The sequence below is a fragment of the Hydra vulgaris genome, chromosome 15 (assembly GCF_038396675.1).
Source record: "Hydra vulgaris chromosome 15, alternate assembly HydraT2T_AEP".
Lineage (NCBI taxonomy): Eukaryota > Metazoa > Cnidaria > Hydrozoa > Anthoathecata > Hydridae > Hydra > Hydra vulgaris.
The window spans coordinates 9,666,168-9,688,856 of NC_088934.1; the positions used below are offsets into that span (position 1 = coordinate 9,666,168).

At 27.4% G+C, this 22,689-nt stretch overlaps 1 protein-coding gene across 1 annotated transcript in view; it reads left to right on the plus strand.

Moving 5' to 3' along the window:
* LOC100201131 (ATP-dependent RNA helicase DHX33) overlaps positions 1-22,689 on the plus strand; it is a 40,601-nt gene that overhangs the window by 6,294 nt on the left and 11,618 nt on the right. Inside the window, exons 4-7 of the mRNA XM_065820692.1 lie at positions 158-340; positions 16,103-16,288; positions 16,446-16,588; positions 16,994-17,226. Coding sequence (XP_065676764.1) covers positions 158-340; positions 16,103-16,288; positions 16,446-16,588; positions 16,994-17,226 — 745 coding nt within the window. The remainder of the gene's footprint in view (positions 1-157; positions 341-16,102; positions 16,289-16,445; positions 16,589-16,993; positions 17,227-22,689) is intronic.

Below are 22,689 nucleotides of genomic sequence, written 5' to 3' on the forward strand. Positions count from 1 at the left end.
TTATCACAAATGGTAAATTTAAATATCAAACTTTAAAAATATATATCAATTATCTTTTTTTTTACATAAAATTATAGTTGTAGAATTTTTACCTGCTTATAGGGGAAAAAAAAGGTTTTAAAAAATTATTTAAATTATAATGGAATTTTATATTTAGGTTTTGGAAAGATATTAGTTTGCCCACTCTTTGCTTCACTACCTAATAATGAACAGATTAAAGCATTTACCAATCCACCATTGGGCTACCGTAAAATAATTATTTCAACAAATATTGCTGAAACTTCAGTTACCATTCCTGGAATCAAACATGTTGTAGATTGTGGAATGGTTAAGGCTAAAAGTTGGTTTAGTTTTTAAATTTAAATTAACATCAATTTAATTTTTAGTTGTAAATATTTTGTAAAAATATATAATTTTTATTTTATGTATAGGTGAGACTGGTGCTAGTTGCCTCTTATTTTACTCTTTCAGCTCTGTAGCTCTAACAGCTAATTTTTTTGTAAATATTAAAGCACAGTCTTAAAGAGTATGAATTTAGATAACATTTTCAACTTGTATTCATTATAAAAAATTTTTCTTAGGGCACAGTTCTGCACAGTGGTTTAAATGGTAGACATGAGTAAAATATTGAATGTTTTGAAATTAAAATTTAACTTAATTTTTGTATACTTAAATGGCATGCAGATTTTAGTTAAAAAATTTTTTTTTCGTCTATATGAACAATTTTTGTCTATATGAACAGGAAGAAAAAAAAACACTTTAAAACCCAACTCAGTTTTTGAGTATACTTGAAAAAAAGCGATGAAAAAAAAAGGTTGTTTATCTAAAACTTGGAAAATTATTATTTAACAATAAGGGATAAAGAGCCTACATAAAAATACATTTTCTGGCTAATAATAATAGTATTTCAGGGAGAAAATTAAATAATTTTCATAAAAGTGATATAAAATCTGTGAATTTTTGCACATGATTTTGCTGTAGTTTTTGAACATTTTAGTCTTTATCTCAAAAACTGCTCAAAAACCAAAATACTTTACTTTTACTTTACATACTTTTCCAAAAAGTTTGGATTATGGATAAAGGCAGAAAAAAACTAAACCATCAGCGGTTTTTGAAAAAAACGAGTTTTAAAATTGCCATTTTGAGATTAAAGTCTAAGAATTTGGTTTTGAAAAATTAACAAATACACATGTATTGTTTACTAACAAAAAGATAGTTTAAAATATCATCAGCTGATGCACTTCTGCGCATACATTAGCGTTTAGAAAGCCCTCTAAACAGTTTTTGCAAAATAGACGCCCTTTGCTCTGTTCTTCCGCAACTAATGGGTCAGACCCCAGCCAAAGTCTTTTGAAGCAATCTTCTATATTGACCAATTGATTAATTTTTCTTGAGTTTTTCCCTGAATTATCTGAGATGCTTATTATTAGCTTCCATTTCTTCTTCACTCCAAGATTTCAAACCGGTGGAATCATTTATTTCTATAACTCCCAACTATGAACAAGAATTTTGTGCAGCGCTGGAGTTATACTTACTCAATAAAATTCTTGTAGAAGCAAGATGTTTAGCTCCCTACAAATTTGTTTGTATAGCTCTATATTAATTTTTTGCCAGAATACATTGCTCTCAGAATTGTGGTAACAAGCACAATTGTTTTAAATTAAAAAATTACCTTTTACAGTACAGTATTGCGTAAAGGTTTTCTGGCAACATTTCCAGTTGTTGTATTCCCCCCTTGTCCAGTGGATTCTGAAAAATCCCATTTTATTCCTGTTTTAACTTAGATAATTTCTTGTAATTTTGCTTTTTCTTCTTTCAGCAATGTTGTGTTTTTGTTTATTTTAGATTCTTTTCAAGTTAAGACATCTGCCTCCATGTGGACATGTTTAAAGCTTCTGGACACTACAGACTTGAAAAAAGTAGAGTTATAAAGCCGGAGTCCTTTTGGGACTCCGCATCCCTGATAGAATGTCATAATCTTTTTTTCTTTTTTTTTTTCAAAATCGTCCCGTCCTTTTATACTAAATCAAGAAACATTAGTTGCATGGGCTTAACATCCCTGTTTATGATAAAACCATCTTGAACTGTTTGTATATTTTCACATTGTTCTTTTACAAAGTCACGAAGATCACAATATGAACCTCCAAAACATTGATAAGTATTTGAAGCCTTTCTGTCCAAACTATGAGTGACAATGTTTACTTTAATGTGGTATTGATTTTCATTATGCCCAACAATAATTCCAACTTCCTTCTTACAGTGTAGGTCTTTGTTAAATAAAGAAAGAGATTGAATATTTTTATTTGACTCTTTCCCCAATTAAATTATCTTTATAAGGTTCACAACTAGAACAAGTAAGTCTAGTCACTAGTGGAACATATTTAGCTGTAAATGCCTAAGAGAAAAGAAGTGATTGATTATATTAGAAAAAGTGTAAGAGTTATACTATTTTGAACAGATGTTCATTGTTAAAACAGGTAATTAAGAGAAGAAAGTGGAAACAGTATATCCATCTTAATATTTAATTTTTTTTGTGTGTTTTATATTCATTTTATTTTCATAGCCAGAAAAAAACATGACCAAATTAAACACATTTTGTGATTATTATAGTTTGCAGCTAGAGCAAAAATCAAGGTATGATGCGGTTTTTAAAATATAAATATAACAGTTAATAGTTTGACATAATGTTAAAAAAAAAAAAACTTAAAAAACTTTCAAGTCAGACTTCTACAATTGTATCTTTTATGAAATCATACAATGACTAATAAATGCCAGGACATATACTATAATTTATAGTGTTTACATTGCACTATAATTTATAGTTTCTGACTATTGATTAGTCATTGAAGGATTTTTAAAAAAGATTTTATTTGAAAAAGCTTGACAATTTGGCTTAAAAACATGAACTATTACCTAATATAATTATTCTAAAATATTTTTACATCTTAGATCTTTATAGTGTCCTTTTTGGTGTCCTACAATTATTAAATGTTATTTTAATCCTTGAAGCGTAAAATAATACATATTGCGACCATGAAATTATTTTAGAAAAGTTAATAACTTTACTTTTTAGTGTCTCTTTTTTGTGTTTTTCAGTGTTGTTTTTTTGTGTCCTTGATTTTTTTTATGATCTTGTGAATTTTTTTTAGTCTTATCTAACTGATGTAAAAGTATGTATTATGACTTAATATAAGAATCCTGAAATATGTTTTAGTTGCATGCTTTAAAGTGTCCTTTCAGTGTCCTAGACTTATAGTGCAATCATGCTGATGAACATGGGAGTATTTTTAATGGATAAAACTTGAAAAGTTACCTTAAAAACATGAATTTTGATCATGTATACCTCTCTGAAAAAAAGTTATTACTGACTTTTTTTAGGGTGTTCTACAGTGTGTTATTTTGGTGTCCTAGAGTTATGTTATGCCCTCAGGAGTATTTTTTAATGATTGAGCTTCAAAAATTAAGCTAAAAATATATATCGTGACTATGTTTTATTTTCCAATGCCTCATAAAGAGATTTTTCCTAAGTATAGTCAAATGTCCACAAAAAGTGCAAAGTAAACCACTGTGTTCTGCAGACTCAAAAAAAAAAAAGTTTGCTATCTTACCTCATCCTGAGGTACGTTGGCTCAAACTATAAAAATGACTATTAATGTACTATTAAGTGCAAAATTTATAGAAATTTTTTTAATATTTATTTTGGCAACAATTTAATATTTATTTTAGCTGGTACTAAATATTAGTTCATATAACAAGCAAAAACACACTGCTCTCAGATTGGGAGTTTAGGTTAAAGGTGAAGGTACTAGGATTTTTTTTTCACAGAATTATTAGGTGGGTTTATTAGATTGTCGCTAAACAAAAATTAAAATCAGAGTTGCTCCTAAATTGAGAATTTGATGATTTTTTTTTTTTTTTAATAGCGATATTTTTACCGTCATAACTTTGTTGTCTTTGGTGCTGCAGATTGCTTAAATAGACCCTAAAGTAATCTTACAGTTTAAAGTTATAATGATAATGTATAAATGTAAGGCTGGCGAACAGGCGGAGTTTGAGGGGCTTCAGCCTCTTCACCTTTAAAAATTTAGGGGACTTTGGTGTTACAGCTCCCCCTTCCTACCCATCAACCTTTAAGTCTGTTATTTCAAAATATTTAATCTTGATAGTAGCAAATGACACCAAATCAACAAAAAACCACTGCAAAATTGATATTATTTTAAAATAATAACAGTTATATGTTAGCAGTTGTGTTACCATTTAACAACACTTTATTTTACCATTTTGTGTTACCATTTAACAATATTTTCTTAACCCAATAGGGGTTAAGAAAATAATGAAGCGATTAAAATTAATTTAATAGAGTTTGAAAAATATTTTAGCACCCTCCACCCCTTTACCACCCTCCCCCTTATTATTTCCGCCACCTCTGTATTAATGTATTATTTTTGTTAAATTTTTAATCAAATTTTGATATTAAATTTTAAAGGCCAAGAAAGATATATTTTTTATGAATTTAAATCTAAACAATCGCTACAAATATTTTTTTATACTATTATAGTCAGTGGGGTACAATTCAGCAAAATTTGCATTAAATTCTTGTAATTGCTAACACAAAGGCTTTTGGGATGTGTAGTACAGCCGAATTGTAAATATAAACAACAAAATAGGAATAAAAAATTACAATTTTTACTTTGTTATTGCATGATTCAATCAATTTTAATTTATTTTTCTTTTCATTATATTGTTTACGTATAGTATAGAATACTGATCAATGTCTGCCGGATCAACCCTTAAAATTAGGGTTGGCATTTGGCAATGCCTACCTAACTGCCAACCTGAAAGTGTTTGAGGTCAGCAAATAATTGCCGACCTCATTTCTATGTTTTATGGTAAGACCTTTATATCAAATAATTTTTGCCGACCTCTAAAAGATTGAGGTAAGCTAATTTTTGCCGACCTCATTTTTCCTAATTCCAAGGGTTGAAATATATATATACATATGTGTTTATTTATATATATATATATATATATATATATATATATATATATATATATATATATATATATATATATATATATATATATATATATATATATATATATATATATATGTATATATAAATATATATATATATATATTTATATAAATATACATATATATATATTTATATAAATATACATATATATAAATATATATTATATATACATATACTTTATATATATATATGCTGTAGTGGTGTAGTGGTAAGAGCGCTCGCTTTGTAAGCGAGAGGTTCGGAGTTCGACTCCCACCACGTTAAAAAAAAATTTAAAAAAACACAAAAAAATGAGTAGCCTCCTCGACTTTAATGGCCCCCTCGGGCCTTGGGGAGGTAAATAATCTAAAAAAATATATATATAAATGTATATATATATATATATTATATATATATATATATATATATATATATATATATATATATTATATATTTATATACAGACAGGCTGTTTTTCTTTTGGTAGGTTCATCAGGTACCTTCCTAAAAAACCTACAGAAGGAAAATCAGCCTGTTGAAGAAAAAAATTATATAAATGTTTTTAATAATTTATTATTGCTCTCTATTTTAAGAACATTGAGCACTCTCTCTCTCTGTCTCTCTCTCTCTCTCTCTCTCTCTCTCTCTTACCGAGTATTTATATATATATATATATTTTTATATATATATATATATATATATATATATGTATATATATATATATATATATATATATATATATATATATATATATATATATAGTATATATATATATATATATATATATATATATATATATATATATATATATATATATATATATATATATATATATATATATATATATATATACAGTATCGGACAAAACGAGTGCAACCAAATAATGCTATTTTAGTTTCTTTATATAAAAGTGCTGCACTTTTTCGATTTAGAGAAATAACTATGTAACTGTTTAGAGAAAAAGTTCTTCAAGCTTTATTCATCACAAAGTTCATTATTTGTACACGAAAATTAATAAATTAATCAAAAGTATTAAAAAAAGTTGATTTCCTTCTCGACAAAACAAGTGCAACTCGACAAAATGTTGACCAAGCTGTATTTCGCTATCAATATTTTGTGGCGAATCCTTTTTTGTCGATCACAGCCTTGCATCTTTGAGGCATAGATTCGATCAGGTGATCAATAAAACTTTGTGGAATCGCTGCCCAGTCCTTTTGGATTTGTTCAAACAGTTGATCCTTATTACGAACACCTTCTCAATTAATTCTGTGGTTGACGATCTCCCACAGGTTCTCGATAGGGTTGAGATCCGGAGATTGAGGCGGCCAATCAATCACCGATAGGTGGTTGTCTTGAAACCACTGCTTGACTACTTTTGCAGTGTGTTTCGGATCGTTGTCTTGCTGAAAAACCCATTTTATTGGCATATTCCATTCAGCATGAGGTAGCATAACATCTTTCAGGATATTTTTATACATGAAACGGTCCATTATTCCATCATTTCGATGTATTGGACCTAGACCGTATGCAGAAAAACACCCCCAGACCATTACATTGCCTCCACCATGCTTCACGGTCTTATGGCAGTAACGTAAATCGAGGCGTTTTCTGGCCGGTCGACGTACACTGCAAATGCCATCGCTCCCAATGATGTTGAACTTTGATTCGTCACTGAACAGGACAGTTCGCCATTTCTGCACATTCCAGTCAATATGAGATGTTACAAACAGGAGTCTTTTCTTCTGGTTTTTTAGTGAAATCAGCGGTTTCTTTGCAGGACGTCGAGAAAACAATTCGGCTTCAACAGCATGTCGTCTGATTGTTCGGTCCGATACATGCAGCTCTAATTGCTTTTGTATCTCAACTGATGATATCCAGGGATCCTTCTTGACGGATCTGATGATCATAGAATCCTCTCTAGAAGTGGTGGAATGCGGTCTTCCACCTTTGTTATCTGCTGCCAACTTCCCCGTAGAACGATATTTGGAACATAGTCTTGATACGGTCCATTTTTTCACGCGATATTTTTCACAAATACTTTTTTGTGACATTCCACTTACGTAATCACAAATAATTTTCTTTCTTAGTTCCAATCCAAGACTGTCGGGAGCCATTTTTGCACTTGAAGTCATAAAAATAATAAAAATAAATAATCACGCTTCTCAAGGCTTACCGTGTTACATTTACCTTGTGATGATACAATAATGCTCTGTGGAACACAATGTCTTGGTTGGATGTGGACTGTATTGATGTAATGAAACACTTGTTGTATTTCACTTCTTGTATTGATGTTCTTTGATAAAACACTTTGATAAAACTCACTTCGATAAACTGTCTTGATAATACTGACTGATTGACTTCCATATACTGACTGAATTACATGTCGATTTACATGTCTCTTATATAGTAAAATGAACCTGTGTGAACCTGTTCTGGAAGATTCTAGATGCTTCTTTTTGATGCTTCTGGAAGCTTCTGGATGCGTCTGGATGCTTCTGAATGTTTCTGGATATTTCTGGATGCTACTGGATGCTTCCAGATGCTTCTTCTGGAAACTTCTGGAAGCTTCTGCATGCTTCTGGAAACTTCTGGATACTTCCTTTAATTATTAAAAAACTTCCGTGACGTTGACACGGACCAGACTTAAGAAAATGAAACAAACCAAAAAAGTTGCTTTTGTTTTTTCCGCTGCAAAATGGCACTTGTCAACGAAATTCTGCCTGTGTGCTGTCACCTGTCAACTGATTGCTCATGTCATGGCTATGACTCCACACTCCTGAACTGTTTGCTGTGGTAGTATAGTTTGTTTCGTTTTTAAGACATGTAAAATTAGGAACACTTTTTAGCATTGTTCGATGTTGGTTGCAAATGTTTTGTCCAATACTGTATATATATATATATATATATATATATATATATATATATATATATATATATATATATATATATATATATATATATATATATATATATGTATATATATATATATATATATATATAATATTATTAAACAATCATTGCTATTGACAACCTCGACTATTGACTAACATTTATTGACAACTTCATTTTTTCTTAATTCTGAGGGCTGATCATACAACTATCTCTTTTACAACTATCTTGCTATTTTACCCCAAACATATAATCGCTATGTGTGTATGCCCAGGAGTTTTTCTAAACTTTTGAAACATATGGCCTATAAAAATTCTATAGAATTTATATAGAATGTCTATTAATTTATATAGAAACTGCTATAAGATTTTTTTTTCTATAGAAAAAAATGTCCTATAGGAATTTCTATAGAAATTAACAGAGATTCTATAGAAATTATATAGAATTATATAGAATTAGAAAAACATAAAAAAACAATTATGAAAGCATATTAACACTAGAAGGAACATTTGAGTTGTTTTATACTAACAGAGCTCAATAAAAAATTCATACAGCAGTTGTATAATTTTGGGCTACTAAATAAAATCTGCTGTAGATTGCTGTCTACCATGCAGTTATATTATAAACCTTCTAGCATACTGCAGAGGGTAGTTAAGAATTGAAATGTACATATGTTTAAAAAAAAACATGTTCATATAACTAATACTTTTAGTAAACCTATTAGTAATAGGCTTACCTTAATAAACAATATAATATTATTTTGTAAACAGTATGACAATGTAACATTTTAAAAACATTAGGAATATAAAAGTATAAAAATAGCTCTTTTGCCATATAATGTTTATATTTTTTTAATATTTTGAACAATATAAATAACATTAAATGTTGTTTTTATGATTCAAAATATAACAACAATACAAACATTAAAAATGCTATAAAAAGCTATTTTTATACATATATATTTCATCTTTTTTAAAAGAAACCATTTTATTTTTAAGTAAACAAAAATTGCTACTATATTTTATTATAGCATTATTGTTTAAAATAAGTTAAAACCATCTTTACAAAAGCACTATTCTTTAAGAAATGTCTTAACGTAAATATTATTGTTTATAAATCTGGCTGTACTAGACATCCCAGAATCCCTGTTCTCTAAAGTACAAAAATACTTGCAAGTCATACACCACTGATTATAGTTGCCTCTTCAAAATTTTTCATACCTCCAACATAAATTTAAAAAAATAGAAAAAGAGGTGAAAAGGACAATTATATCCTTTAATGTATTTTAGGAAATTATAGTAGTTTATATATATATACAACTTTTTCATCTTAACCAACAATTCATAATCTTTATACTCTCATTAAACTGTATGTTTCAGCCATTCTTCTCAGTTTTATTCCATGAGAAAGATTACTTTTCGAGATACTAAACCTCTTGATAGTCTTATTAATGTTCTTGTGAACAGCTTCTAAGGCTTTTTCTGTTGTCAGACCGAGAGACATCTGATGGCGGTCCAAATAATCATTCAAGTGATACTTAATAATATGGTACTTATTAGTGACATATTTATGTTAAACCTTACTTCAATATAATTGTTTATGTAGTCCATGGAGTTGATGAAAGCTCTAATTTTGTAACCATAAAAAAGATCTAATGTCATTTCAAGACAACTCTCAGTCACTACAAATAAAATGATACATCTTCTTATGATCTTTAAGTATGTTTATAATATTTTATTTATTAATATTTACCTGCTTTAAATTTTCTTAGTGAGTTAATACACTTGTAGTAATTCAGCGACGCTAAAATTATCATCTCATCAAATGAACTTTGAACTTTTTGATAATTAGGTCCATCTAGTCCTCCACAATTGTAGCCATGCTGAGTAACAGTTTTTTCTTTTAAGAAATTAGATAAGGTCTTATTTGAAAATAGTACTCTTGACACCTGTGTGATAATATGCTCATAGAGATGCAGCTCTAGTGGAGGTATAACATCCAATACCAGGCTGTCCAGGCTCTCATCAAAAAGACATGGGTTGATGACATTTAAAAAGTTCTGCATCAACTTGTGTGGTTTCCCTGCATCAACAAATCATTGATACTGATGGGATAAACTACCAAAGGTTCTAAATTCTCCTAATTTGTCCTTTGCACCAATACAATAAACACGTGCATATTTCTTACCATTGGCATATAGCATGATACTGATAAGCTTAAGATCTGATGCAAAGAAGTACTTCCGTTCATGAAGTTTGAGGTGTGCAATTTGGGCTAAATTGTAGCTGCTTTCTTCAACATGTCGGACAATTGCCAATAAAATAACTTTGTTTAAACCCAAACCTTTTTGGTTCCTTCATTGATCCTCGAGTTTTTCTGATTGAAAATGGGTCATAACAACTTTAATTGACCTTTGGTCGCCTTTGATAACAATTCTCACAATTGATTCTTGGAGAAAAATATCTCTTTGTTTGCATATTTCATCAACAAGCATAGGTATATCTTCCACATATACTACATCTTTTTGAACCTCTGTATGCTTACCACCTTGCTGAAATGTCAACTACTGAACGCAATAAAACTGATTTAGTGAATGGGACTTTCTATTTACAGCAATCTCCATATTGCTTTCAAATCCTGATCGACCAACATCTTTTCTTATTTCAGTCAACATACTTTTAATAACATATTTAGACAGATCATGTATTTTTTTGATATTAAATACTGTGTCTAAACTAATCTTTTTTGGAGAGATACTCTCTCCAAGGTGTACATGTAATGATGTTCTACATATTGATAGTTTAACCTTACCATATTTTTCATTCCCAATAATTGCTTTTAGAATTTTTGATGTTACCTGGAAAATTTAAGATCTTTTTACATAATAATTTTTTCTATGTTTTTAGCAGTTGATTTTCTATTGCTGGGGTGTTTAATACCTCTTCCTATATATTGAAAACAATCTCCACACATTGAAGCAATAGTATAAGAACTTGAATTTGGACTACCTTTTTTTTCCTGGGGTAAGATGGGGTCAATGTACTCCCTTAAGTTCATCTCTATGTTACTTCTAGTGTCCCTTGCCAGACTATAGATTGGACATTGACATAATTCAGATACCACATGTATTTCACCAAGCATTAAAATAATTTGCCAGGAGATTTCTGTACTTTTAACATTTTTTCCTTTCTGTAAAAAAAAAAATTTATATCTTGCATTTAAGAAACTAAAACTATTTTTACAAAAAGTGACCGATTTAAAATGACAAAAAAAAAGACAAAAAAAGAATACCTCTTTCTTATATATTGCAGTCTTGCACTTTGGACACATTCAAGTAGGAAAAGAGTTCACTTTAACATCAAAACCTTTATCTATATGCTTCCTTACTAGATTTTTTAAAGCAATTTGAGCTGGATTTTGTAGGGATATCCATTGTTTGATCTTGTTGCAACATCCAAAACAGATTATACCTTTACACTCCTGATGATTTTTTTCTCTGATTCATTAACTTTTTTTTCTGCTAATTTAATTTTTTTCTTCTAAAATACATGAAATACTTTACACACACATTTTAAATTTTAAGTATATATGTTTACATGTATGTAAATATATGTAACATATATAATTCTAAAAAATAAATGTATTCTCGTTATATTTTGAAATTTGTTAGGCTATCTGTAATGCCAAAGACAACAAAGTTTTGGTACATAATTAGTTACCAATAAAAAAACAAAAAAACATGAAATTTCAATTTACAAGCGAGTACAATTTTAATTTTTGGCTACGGTTATTTGAGTATGTCTTTCTGATATTTCTGCAAAAAAAATTCCAGGTACCTTCACTTTCAACTTAAACCCTCTATCTGGGAGCAGTGAACAATAGCCCACCTTTTATCTGTTTAATAAAAACCTAAAATTTTTTTATTTTATTTTTTTGTAAAAAATAAATTTTTTCAATATGTTTAAAAATCAAAAATAAAAAATAACTAATTTTATAGAAATATATATATTTCTATAGTATAAATGCTATGAACCAACTTGCCCCATGAAAATTTTGCCGGCTTACCCCAAACTTTTTTCAATAAATAGTTTATGGATCCTGAAAAACGGTAACTATTGAAAAAAAAAAAACTTGAAATAGTAAACCAATTGTATCTAGAATTTTTCAAAAATTCAATTTCAACTATTTTTGTCATACGACTAACCATTTTCTTTGTAAAAAAGAAGCAATAATCCAAAGGTTACATTTTTGTCCAAAAAACACTATTTCAAGTAGTTTTAATATTTGTTATCTTGGTTTTACTAAAGCCTTTGGCATGGTACCTCATAGCAACCAGACAATCTCTAATGGCCTTATTATAAAAGGACAAAAATAGACTTCGACAAAGCACTAATTGCAACAATTTTAATTACAACTATCAAAAATGAATTGTCTATAAAAAATGTTTGTCTTTCTAGACAATCATTTTAAAAACGGACACTAAATGAACAATCTCGATTTTTTAATGAGGTATAGAAGATCTATTTAATATATAATTTGGACTTATAACGAGTAATTAAATTTTCACTGCAGCATCGTTTCAAAAACTGAAAACGAGCACAAAATTAAAAATACAATTTTTCTAACAGAAGTTCATTTTTTAATTTTTTGTCCAGCGTGTGCTGTTGATTAAAAAGTTAATGTCTATTTAAAAACCTCAAAATGGACTATTTTGTGCTCAATTGAAGTTCATTAATTACTCAGTTCAGTTGTTTTTCAATTCTCAGTGAATGTGCGTGAAAATTTATTTTTAAAATGCCCTCTCCAGTTTGGGATTACTTCAAAAAAGTTGAAGGTAAGTTTATCATTTAAAAAATTTTCCTTAGTCACTAAAATCTTTATCACCTTCAATAAAATTATTTTAAAAATATGTGATCAAGGAGTTGTCCTTTATAAAATGTGGATTAGTAAGTAGAAGATTCCAATAGGTGTTAAAATTTATTTAGGTTTGTGAATAAAACAATAGTGAAAAAGAAAAATGTTTTTTACTTTCATTTTATTGATGAATCTGACTATGATTGGATCTAAATTTTGGAAAATCAACTATTTGTGTAAACATTATTGTCATATTCCGTTTTTTTTATTTTTAAATTTGTCACCATAAAAGTCATTTTTACCATGAAATAAAATTCAAATATAATGTATCGTATATTTTCTTTTTTGTTTCTAAGGGATTTTTTGGGTAATTTAGATTTTATTGGCAAAAATCAATATTTCTGGTTTTATGAAATCAAGTAAATTTAGACAAAATCATAGACACCAAATAGACAAAAAATTATGCTTTGTAGACTTATGAAGTGAAAATTATTTTTTAACTGAGCAATCTTAGGACACCATCAAAAATTTGATAGACACAACAAGGACAAAAAATTAAACATTTGTTGTGTCCATTACAACATACAGAATTGTCTATGTCTGTGTTGTAAGTCTATCCATAGACTAGTCTGGTTACTAGTACCTCATGAACGATTATTAATCAAACTTAAGTCATATGGAATATCAAATGTCATACCCAATTAGATTAGCAACTTATTAACTAATCGACACCAAAGAGTGATGCAAAGTAATGAAGCATTAAACTGGGAAATGATAACAAACAGTGTTCCCCAAGGATTGGTAATATCACTAATCTTATTCATTATATTCATATCAACGATTTACCAGAGACTTTAGAACACTCTAAGTTCTTTGTAGATAACACCAAGTGAATTGGGAAAATAGTTAACTCTGAAAATGGTCAATTGCTTCAGAATGAAATTAACCAAGCCTCCAAATGGTTAGAGATCTGGCAATTACAAATTAATACTTAAAAATGTTGTATTATGCACTTTGGAAAAAATAGCCTTTGCTATATTTATAAACTAGGTGACAAAGTAATAGCAGTCTCTGATATCAAATAAGATTTTGGAATTACAATGTCATCAAATCTCAAATGGAATAGTCACATAACCAATTGTACATCAAAAGCTTATTCAATGCTTGGAATGTTGAAAAAAATATTTCATTACATTAACAAAAAAATGTTTAAGATACTATTTGTAACATTAATAAGACCCCATCTTGACTTTTTGATACAAGTGATATTAATGCACTTTAAAAAGTTCAATGTTATGCCATTAAACGGATACCCCAGATTCAAAAACAACGTCATGAAACAAGAATTAAAATACTTGGCATATATATACATATATATATATATACATATATACTATACATATATATACATATATATATATATATATATACTTGGCTTAATCACATTGGAAAAAAGACATAAAAAAGGAAGTGCGTTCAAATGTACAAACTTTAAAAAATATGTATATATAGAACTAAATAGTAATATTTTTGCCTCATATCAGGGGCTATAATTTCAAAATCAGAAAAAAAATTTGTTAAAAACTGCAATCTTCCTCATCAATTCTTGATCAATATCTATAACCAATAACCAAGAGTCTCATCAATGTGGAACAAATTACCAGATTTTATCAACAAAAGCGAAAGCTTAAACTTATTCAAACTTCACATTTATAAATATCTAGAGCTATACGATTTGTAATTTATAATTTAATTTACCTAGAAAAACTACACAATGTATATTCTGTGAAATTGAAATTAATTACTATTAATTTCACTTATAGTTTTTGAGCTTTCTATTATATTATATCATATATTATTTAACATATGAATCCCAATATCTCCCATGCACATGCGTGAATCCTAACAATACAACAGTAAAAATGAAATGTTCAATTAGAAAGGTTCTTTGTAATTTTTGGCACTTTCTGATGAAATGCTTTGAAGATAAACACAGTTCGTCAATTTACCTCTGCTGCCAAATACCCCTGGTCTCCTCCATATATAATTTTTTTTAATAAAAGTTATGATCGTTGTTGATCATGTGAAAGTGAAACAGTGACAAGTAAACAGTGTGTGTGTATATATATAAGCTTAATTATAAGAAACTTTATTTAAGAGTTATATAATAAGTTTTTTGCTTTAGTATTTTGTTCTGCTTTACTTCAATCTGTATTTTGATTAATCAAGACAGAGTGACCATTACTTTACATGCAAATTTTAATTTGATTGGCTTTTATTTTTGTTTTCTACTTTAGTATGGAGTCATTAAAGTTATTGCCAAATTAAAATAAATCCTATAATTTTAAAATGCTTCTAAAAAATGGAATAAATTTAAAATAAATAGTAAAGATTTTCTAGAAGCTTCTGAAATAAAATAATAAATTAAGTCTAAAAATAATAGGTTTCCAGACAACATTATATCAGATTTTTTCAATAAATGTTTTATATCTTTTGATGAAAGTGGAGACAGAAATTTAAAAACTTTAGAAATTGTTGAAACATTGAAAGCAGTTGTGCATATCGGATAAACTAAAAAAAAAGTGAAACTTGATTTGGAATTAAAAAGAAAGCATCAAATTTACATATTTAAATTTTTTGCAAGTTTTAATAATTTTTATATTGGTTAACTCAATTAAAATGTGAAGCATATAAAAAAAAAAGCATATGCAAATATTAAGTAGAGAGATGTCTTAATGTTCTCTGATAATATACTTTAGCCATAGATGAAATACCCTATAAAGAATGCATTTCTTATTTTTATTGAGGCATCCTAGAGCTTTTTTGCTCTATAATTCATAGAGAGAAGAAACAATATTATTCTGTTATTTTTTATTATTTTTACTTTTTTATTTTATTTTTTATTCCTTATTAAGTCATACTAAGGTTTCTTGTGATTTATAAGTCTTACTAAGGTTACTTTTGATTCCTAAGTCATAAGGCTTAATGATATATTAGAGAACTTTTTTTTTTCTCTATAAAATTTGCAGATATGAATCAATTTTTAGAGCTTAAGACTCTATAACAGAAGGTAAAAGTGTAATATGTCATATTATGCATATCATTATACAAGTATTAGATAGTTGAATTGTGAAGTAATTTCCCTAATATATTTAATTAGAATAAAAAATTATATTTTATACTAATAATAATCCATTGTAATATTTGTATTTTTGAATGAGTTTTAGCTAAATTTTATATTATTTTTGGATTTTATCTAAAATTGTTCTTTTCTCATTGTGTGCAGATTTTTTGAACATTGTTTTTTAATATAATTATATTGATATTTACACTATTTTTTTCAGCACACAATCCAACTACAGGACTTGAAGTTCTTAAAGTTCAGCCTATTTCCAAAGCTCAAGCTCGTCAACGAAGTGGTCGAGCTGGACGAGAGTGTGCTGGAATTTGTTATCGATTATATCCTGAGAAAACATTTGAAGCGTTAGATGACTATACTGTGCCTGAAATCAAGAGGTGCAATCTTAGAGGTTTAATCATTGTTTCATAGAGCATATAAACTTATACATGTAATATGAGACAATTTTACATACTTTAATTGAAGGAGATAATTTTACATACTTTAATTGAAGAGGAGACAATTTTACATACTTTAATTGAAATTTGTTTTTAACTTTTATTTTTAAGGAGTTTTGCTGCAACTGTTGGCACTTGGTTTAAAAGATGTTTTAAAATTTGATTTTATGGATTCTCCTCCTCAATGTGCGATTGAGTATGCTTTGAATCAATTGGTCATGTTAGGTGCTGTAGAATCAATAAATGCTCAAAAGGTTATGTTTTTATATAATTTTCATATTTTATATATATATATATATATATATATATATATATATATATATATATATCGAACCGTTTTACAAACCTGAGTCTAAACTTGGAGAAGTCAATACCGCCTAAAATTTTAAACACCACATAATTGAACTTATAGTCAGTTAAGATTACTTTAAAATTACATGATTTTTTCTAATAATAACCTTTTTTTTTACCCAAGGTATACTTATGTTTATTTTTTATTTAGTATTTTAAAATATTTTTTAATTTATTTGGCATAGTATATATATATTATGTATATATATAAATGGATAGTTTAATCTAGAATTAATATTTAAATTAAAGTTCATATGAAATACTTTGAAAATTTAAAAAAATATAAAACTTTGAAATTTTAAACATAGATTACAGAAAAAGGAAAAACTATGTGTGCTTTTCCTCTTGATCCACCTCTTGCTGCTTGCATACTTTCTGCTCATGAATATGGATGCACAGAAGAATTAATTACTATTGTAGCTTTAATGACAGTAGAATCTATTTTTTATATTCCGCCCAATCAACGAGAAAGAAGTAAAAAGGTACTGGCTAAGTTTACTTCAACTGAAGGTGATCATATATCTATGCTGCTGTTTTTTAGGTTTGTATTTTTAAGATGGGTTTTTATTTTTTATATAGAAATATATTTAGGAGTTACTCAAATCAGTTTTATGCTTATAGCATATATATATATATATATATATATATATATATATATATATATATATATATATATATATATATATATATATATATATATATATATATATATATATATATATATACATATCTATATGTATATATATATATATATATATATATATATATATATATATATATATATATATATATATATATATATATATATATATATATATATATATATATATAAGGGAAAAACTTGTTGATGCTAACTATTTAAAACATTTATTATTAACTTTATAAATGAAAATTAAAGTATAGTATTTTGCCGAGTAATGGTGAAATGGTTCTGTTGATGAACTTTGACAATACAACTTCTACATTAGCTTTCTTGCTACTTATTAAGCAATTATAAATACTTGTAAAATATCTACCTGCCTAAAGCGCCATATAATGTTGTGAGTTTGGAGACATTTGGAGAGTATTCTGTAAAATACACAGTATAGGGCCCTGCGAATCTGAAATTTCAAATCGAATCTAATGAAATGACAAATTTTGAATCAAATCTTGAATCCGAATCTTGATTTGAAAACAAATTCTTTTACAAAACATGTATTTATTTAAATTTCAACTTAATCTATTGGTAGGCCAGTCAGGCCTTTACCAACAAAAAAACTAAGAAACTTTTCTTAGTTTTTTTGTTGAAAAAAACTAACAAAAGAAGAAAAAAAAAGAAAGTCCTTGTTTGCTTTTGCCCAGATTAGTTTTTCACTATTGGCAGAAGTGAGCGACAGTCTTTTATTGCAAAGAACTTGACCATCAACTGAGTTAACTCATTCACTAGCACAATTGGATGATTGAATTGACAAATAATTTCTAATAATCTTTCCTAGCAAATGCATCTTTTCGTCATGTGCTTTCTAAAAGTCCAGTGGTGAGACTGTTGAACCAAGTGAAAACAATGCATGCTACTCAAATCCTTTGGTTAATTTATCAGCATTTTCTTCTTCAATAACATGGTTTTTTCCTTTCAGAATTTTAGCGTTTGACAGAACTCTGTGAAGCAAGGAAGACTTCCTAGCAAAAGGTTCATTAGCTTGAGCTTGAACAGAAATTGGTTCTATTTTTTTCACTGCTTTTGTCTGTGCACATGAATTTTTCTTCTGTGCACGAAAGGGTAACAGCACTAACAGCACTATAACTAGGCATACACGCTCACTTACATGCTCACTTACTTAAATTGATTTAACTCGACATAAAGTGATTGGATGTCAAATGTGTTTATATTTATAATGCAGAATTGCACTGTCAAATGTTTTTTTCAAATTATTGTAAGGATTTGATTTGAAAGGATTCGAATTAAAAAAGATTCGAAATCAAATCCGAATCCTATATAGATTTGCAAATCCAAATCGAATCTCGAAGATTCGCAGTTCCCTAACAAAGTAATTGTTCAAAAAACAAGTCTTGTTTTTAAATTATAAATTTTAGTACAAATTTTGTTCAAAGCTATGTAAAATTTCCGACTTGATAAAATTTTAAGTTATTTAAAAAGTGAAGTGCACAACATTTTTCAAAATTTTAAAAATCAAAACTTTAATCAAAATTTTAGTAATCAAGTATTATGAAAGTGAAACATAATGGATATAGTTTGCTATAATATATATATATATATATATATATATATATATATATATATATATATATATATATATATATATATATATATATATGTATATATATATATATATGTATATATGTATATATATATATATATATATATATATATATATATATATATATATATATATATATATATATATATATATGGAAAACTTAATAGATACAAACCGTTGCTTCAAATTACTTTTACAGCTTCTAGTTTAAAAGAATGTACTAAAAAAAAAAAGAACGAGTTTTCTTTTTTCACTTGTACTTATTAAATTTTCAAATTTAATTAGTACAAATAAAAAAATTATTTTAAAATCCGGAGAATTTATGTATATAATTAGTTTTGTTTTTAACTAAAATAGTTTGTTTACTTTTTATTGTAAAAATGAATATTTACACCTCGACTTTGATATTGCTATAAATCTGTGTCCTGTCCAATACATAGATAATTATACTTAGGTTTTATTTTTAAAATTAAAAAAAAAAGTCTAAAAGTCTTGTTATAGAAATCTATCAATTTGTTACAAACATTGTTGATATGGTTTTTACCAATTTAAATTTATGATCAAGTTAATTAAATAAAAGTAATTAGAAATTAACTTCAAAGTTTTCTCTAAGACAATTATCAAAAACTTCTTGGTTTTTAATATAAAAGTCGAATACTACATTATCAACATTCTTAATTACAGAGCAATAGGTTACAAATTAAGGTTTTATAAAATATTAAAAAAAAGCCACACTGTATCAGAAAACACCACACTGTGTGTAAAAAATACCACACTGTATCTTAAAAAACCACATTGTATGTAAAAAACTAAGGTTGTTCACGAAAGCAAAAGTTGAATTTTCGATTAAAAAAAAAAAGTTTTCGAAACTCTATTTTTGTTTCGGTAAATTCGAAATAATTTCAAACTAATTAATTTTGTATCGAAATGATTTTTTCATTTCGAAATTGTAAAATTTGCTTCGAAATATTATTTTGATTTCGAAATTCCGAAAATATTACCCAAACAATTTTTCACTTTTGAAATTGTAAAATTTCTTTCGAAATATTTTTGCGATTTCGAAATTCTGAAAATATTACCGAAACAATTTTTCACTTTCGAAGTTGTAAAATTTGTTTCGAAATAATTTTGCGATTTCGAAGTTCTAAAAATAACACTGAAACAATTTTTCACTTTCGGAATTCTAAAATTTGCTTCGAAATATGTTTGAGATTTCGAAATTCTAAAAATAATATGGAAACAATTTTTCACTTTCGAAATTCTAAAATTTGCTTCGAAATATTTTTGCAGGGATTAGAACCCCAACGGTTCTTTTGCAGGGATTAGAAACCTCTATAATTTTTTAAATTTTTACTTATTCACTTATTCATGTTTTTACTTATTAATTATTGAATAAAGATGCTTAAAAGCATCTTCATTCAATATTGAATAAAAAAAATTTGAATTTCTAATTCAAAATAAAATTCAAAACTATATTTGGTTAAACTATATTTAAACTAGTGCACTAGTTACACTAATAACAGCACTAACAACAACTAGCACTAATAACATCACTATAGTGATATTATTAAAAAGTTCGACTGTCGACTAATATATTTTCAAAAGTCAACCAAAGTCGACTTTTGAACTTATATTAAAATTTTTGAAATTATATTTTGAAATTATAATTTGAACGACTAACACTTTTTTGAAATCGACTAAGTCGAATAAAAGCCGATTTAGTCGAAATGTGAGGGGGGGGGGGGGGAGTAATAAAAGAAATCAAGTAATTTACGTCTGTTTTATATGTTTTTAAATTATACAACTTAAATATTAATGAAACAAAACAATATGAACGCCACGCAGGATAAATTTTGCTAGGTCTAAATGATTTAATATTGTGGAAAAGTCCTTTTAATTTCTTAATAAATATAAAACAAATATAAGTCTAAAATAGTAAAATAAAAGTAAATATAAGTTTTAAAATAAACTATTTAGATATGAAGGGTCTCACAATTTAATTATCTTTAGAGCCCTAGTTAAAGAACGGAACGGATCAGCACTGTATATCATGTGTGTATGTGTATCATCGATATTGTATGAAAATCTTTTTAATAATCACATGCAAAGACTGCTAAAAAAAAAACAAAAAAAAAAACAACACATAACTATAAAGTTTTTTAATATAATAATTATTGTCATATGTTATGAAGTTGTTTAAGAATGCAGGCCCGTCAGGAAAAATCTTTGGACTATAAAAAGGCAGATGCCAAAAAGCATGCGGAAAAACCATTTTTTGGCGAGTCCTCGTTAAATGATCAGTCGTAAACCCAGAAATACAGAAGCTAACTAACAATATTTTGGATTTAAATTAATTGGGATATGGAAAAAAGAAATTTGTAATTTTGATTATTTATTATTTATAAAAATACTGAAGAAATGACAAAATAATATAAATAAAAATGTTAATATAGTAAAAACAGAGAAAAAGTATACAAAAATAGTGTAAGATGAAAATAATATTATTTTTACAAACACACACCCAATGAATCTTTCCCAACCTCTTTTCAGGCCTGGTTGTTTGTATATTATTTTTTAGATACTATGTTAGAACTAAGATTCGGCAAGTTACTTACTGTTAACATTACGAATTGTTAACTTAGGCGGAATTTAATTCTAGTTACCATACATAATTACCTGAAGACGTTGTGAAGCTACTTTCAGTGTATTATAAGTTATTCTTGAGTTCCCTTAGGTGTTCTCAAGTGACCGCAGATACCGGTACCGGTAACTAAAAGTAATTTTTTTGGAGATTAAAGAGCTAACAAAACTTTTTAGCGGAAAGAAATATGTTACAGTAACATTTCTGTTTCCAACATTGTATTCTCTACTAAATGAAATACTTGAATCACAACCCATTTTTACAGAACTAGTTAGGACTTTTCAAAAGGAATTATGAAGGTCTCTAAAAGGGCGTTTTAAATACATTTTTGCTAATGATTTTTTCTTAGCAGCTGCTTTTCTTGATTTCAAATTTTGTAAATTTGAGTTTATCAAAAATGATATCGATAGATATGAATGCATTACAAAGGCAAAAATGTTTATCTAAAAGAATCCAAAGAAATCGATATAACAATTGAAACAAATTGTTTAAATAACACTTTAAACTCATCAAACAGCTCAACTGACAATACCATAAAAGCATTTCAGCAATCGTCAACGCCACCGTTTGCAAATACTACTACTTTCGTTAACAACAAAAGACGAAAGCCAATCAACTTAATTGAACTTGTAACAGATAAATCATGTTGTCATTTAATTGAAAACAATGATAAACTGGAAAAAGAAATAAACGATTACAGTCTGCAATACTTTCAGAGCTACGAAAGTAGTGCCATCGAATTTTTCCAAGCTAATCAAAAATTGTTCCCGGTTTTAACACAAATTGCACGGGTAATATTTTCAGTTGCAGCGACATCGGTACCATCAGAATGTTTATTTAGTTCAACTGGTTTAATAGATACGGAGCTACGGAACCGGCTGGCGCCAAGCTTATTGAAGCAGTTAGTTTTTATTAAAGAAAACAAATAATGAAAAACATTTCTTTATCAAATAATGTTAAAAGAGTTCGAATTGAACTGAAATTTGTTTTCACTTATAATTCTTAGTAACTTAAAACACTTGTATTCTTTTTTGTTTATCTGATGAGCTTTTTTACAAACAGCTTAATTAATGACAAGTTGTTTTCTTTCCAGTCTTTATTTTCT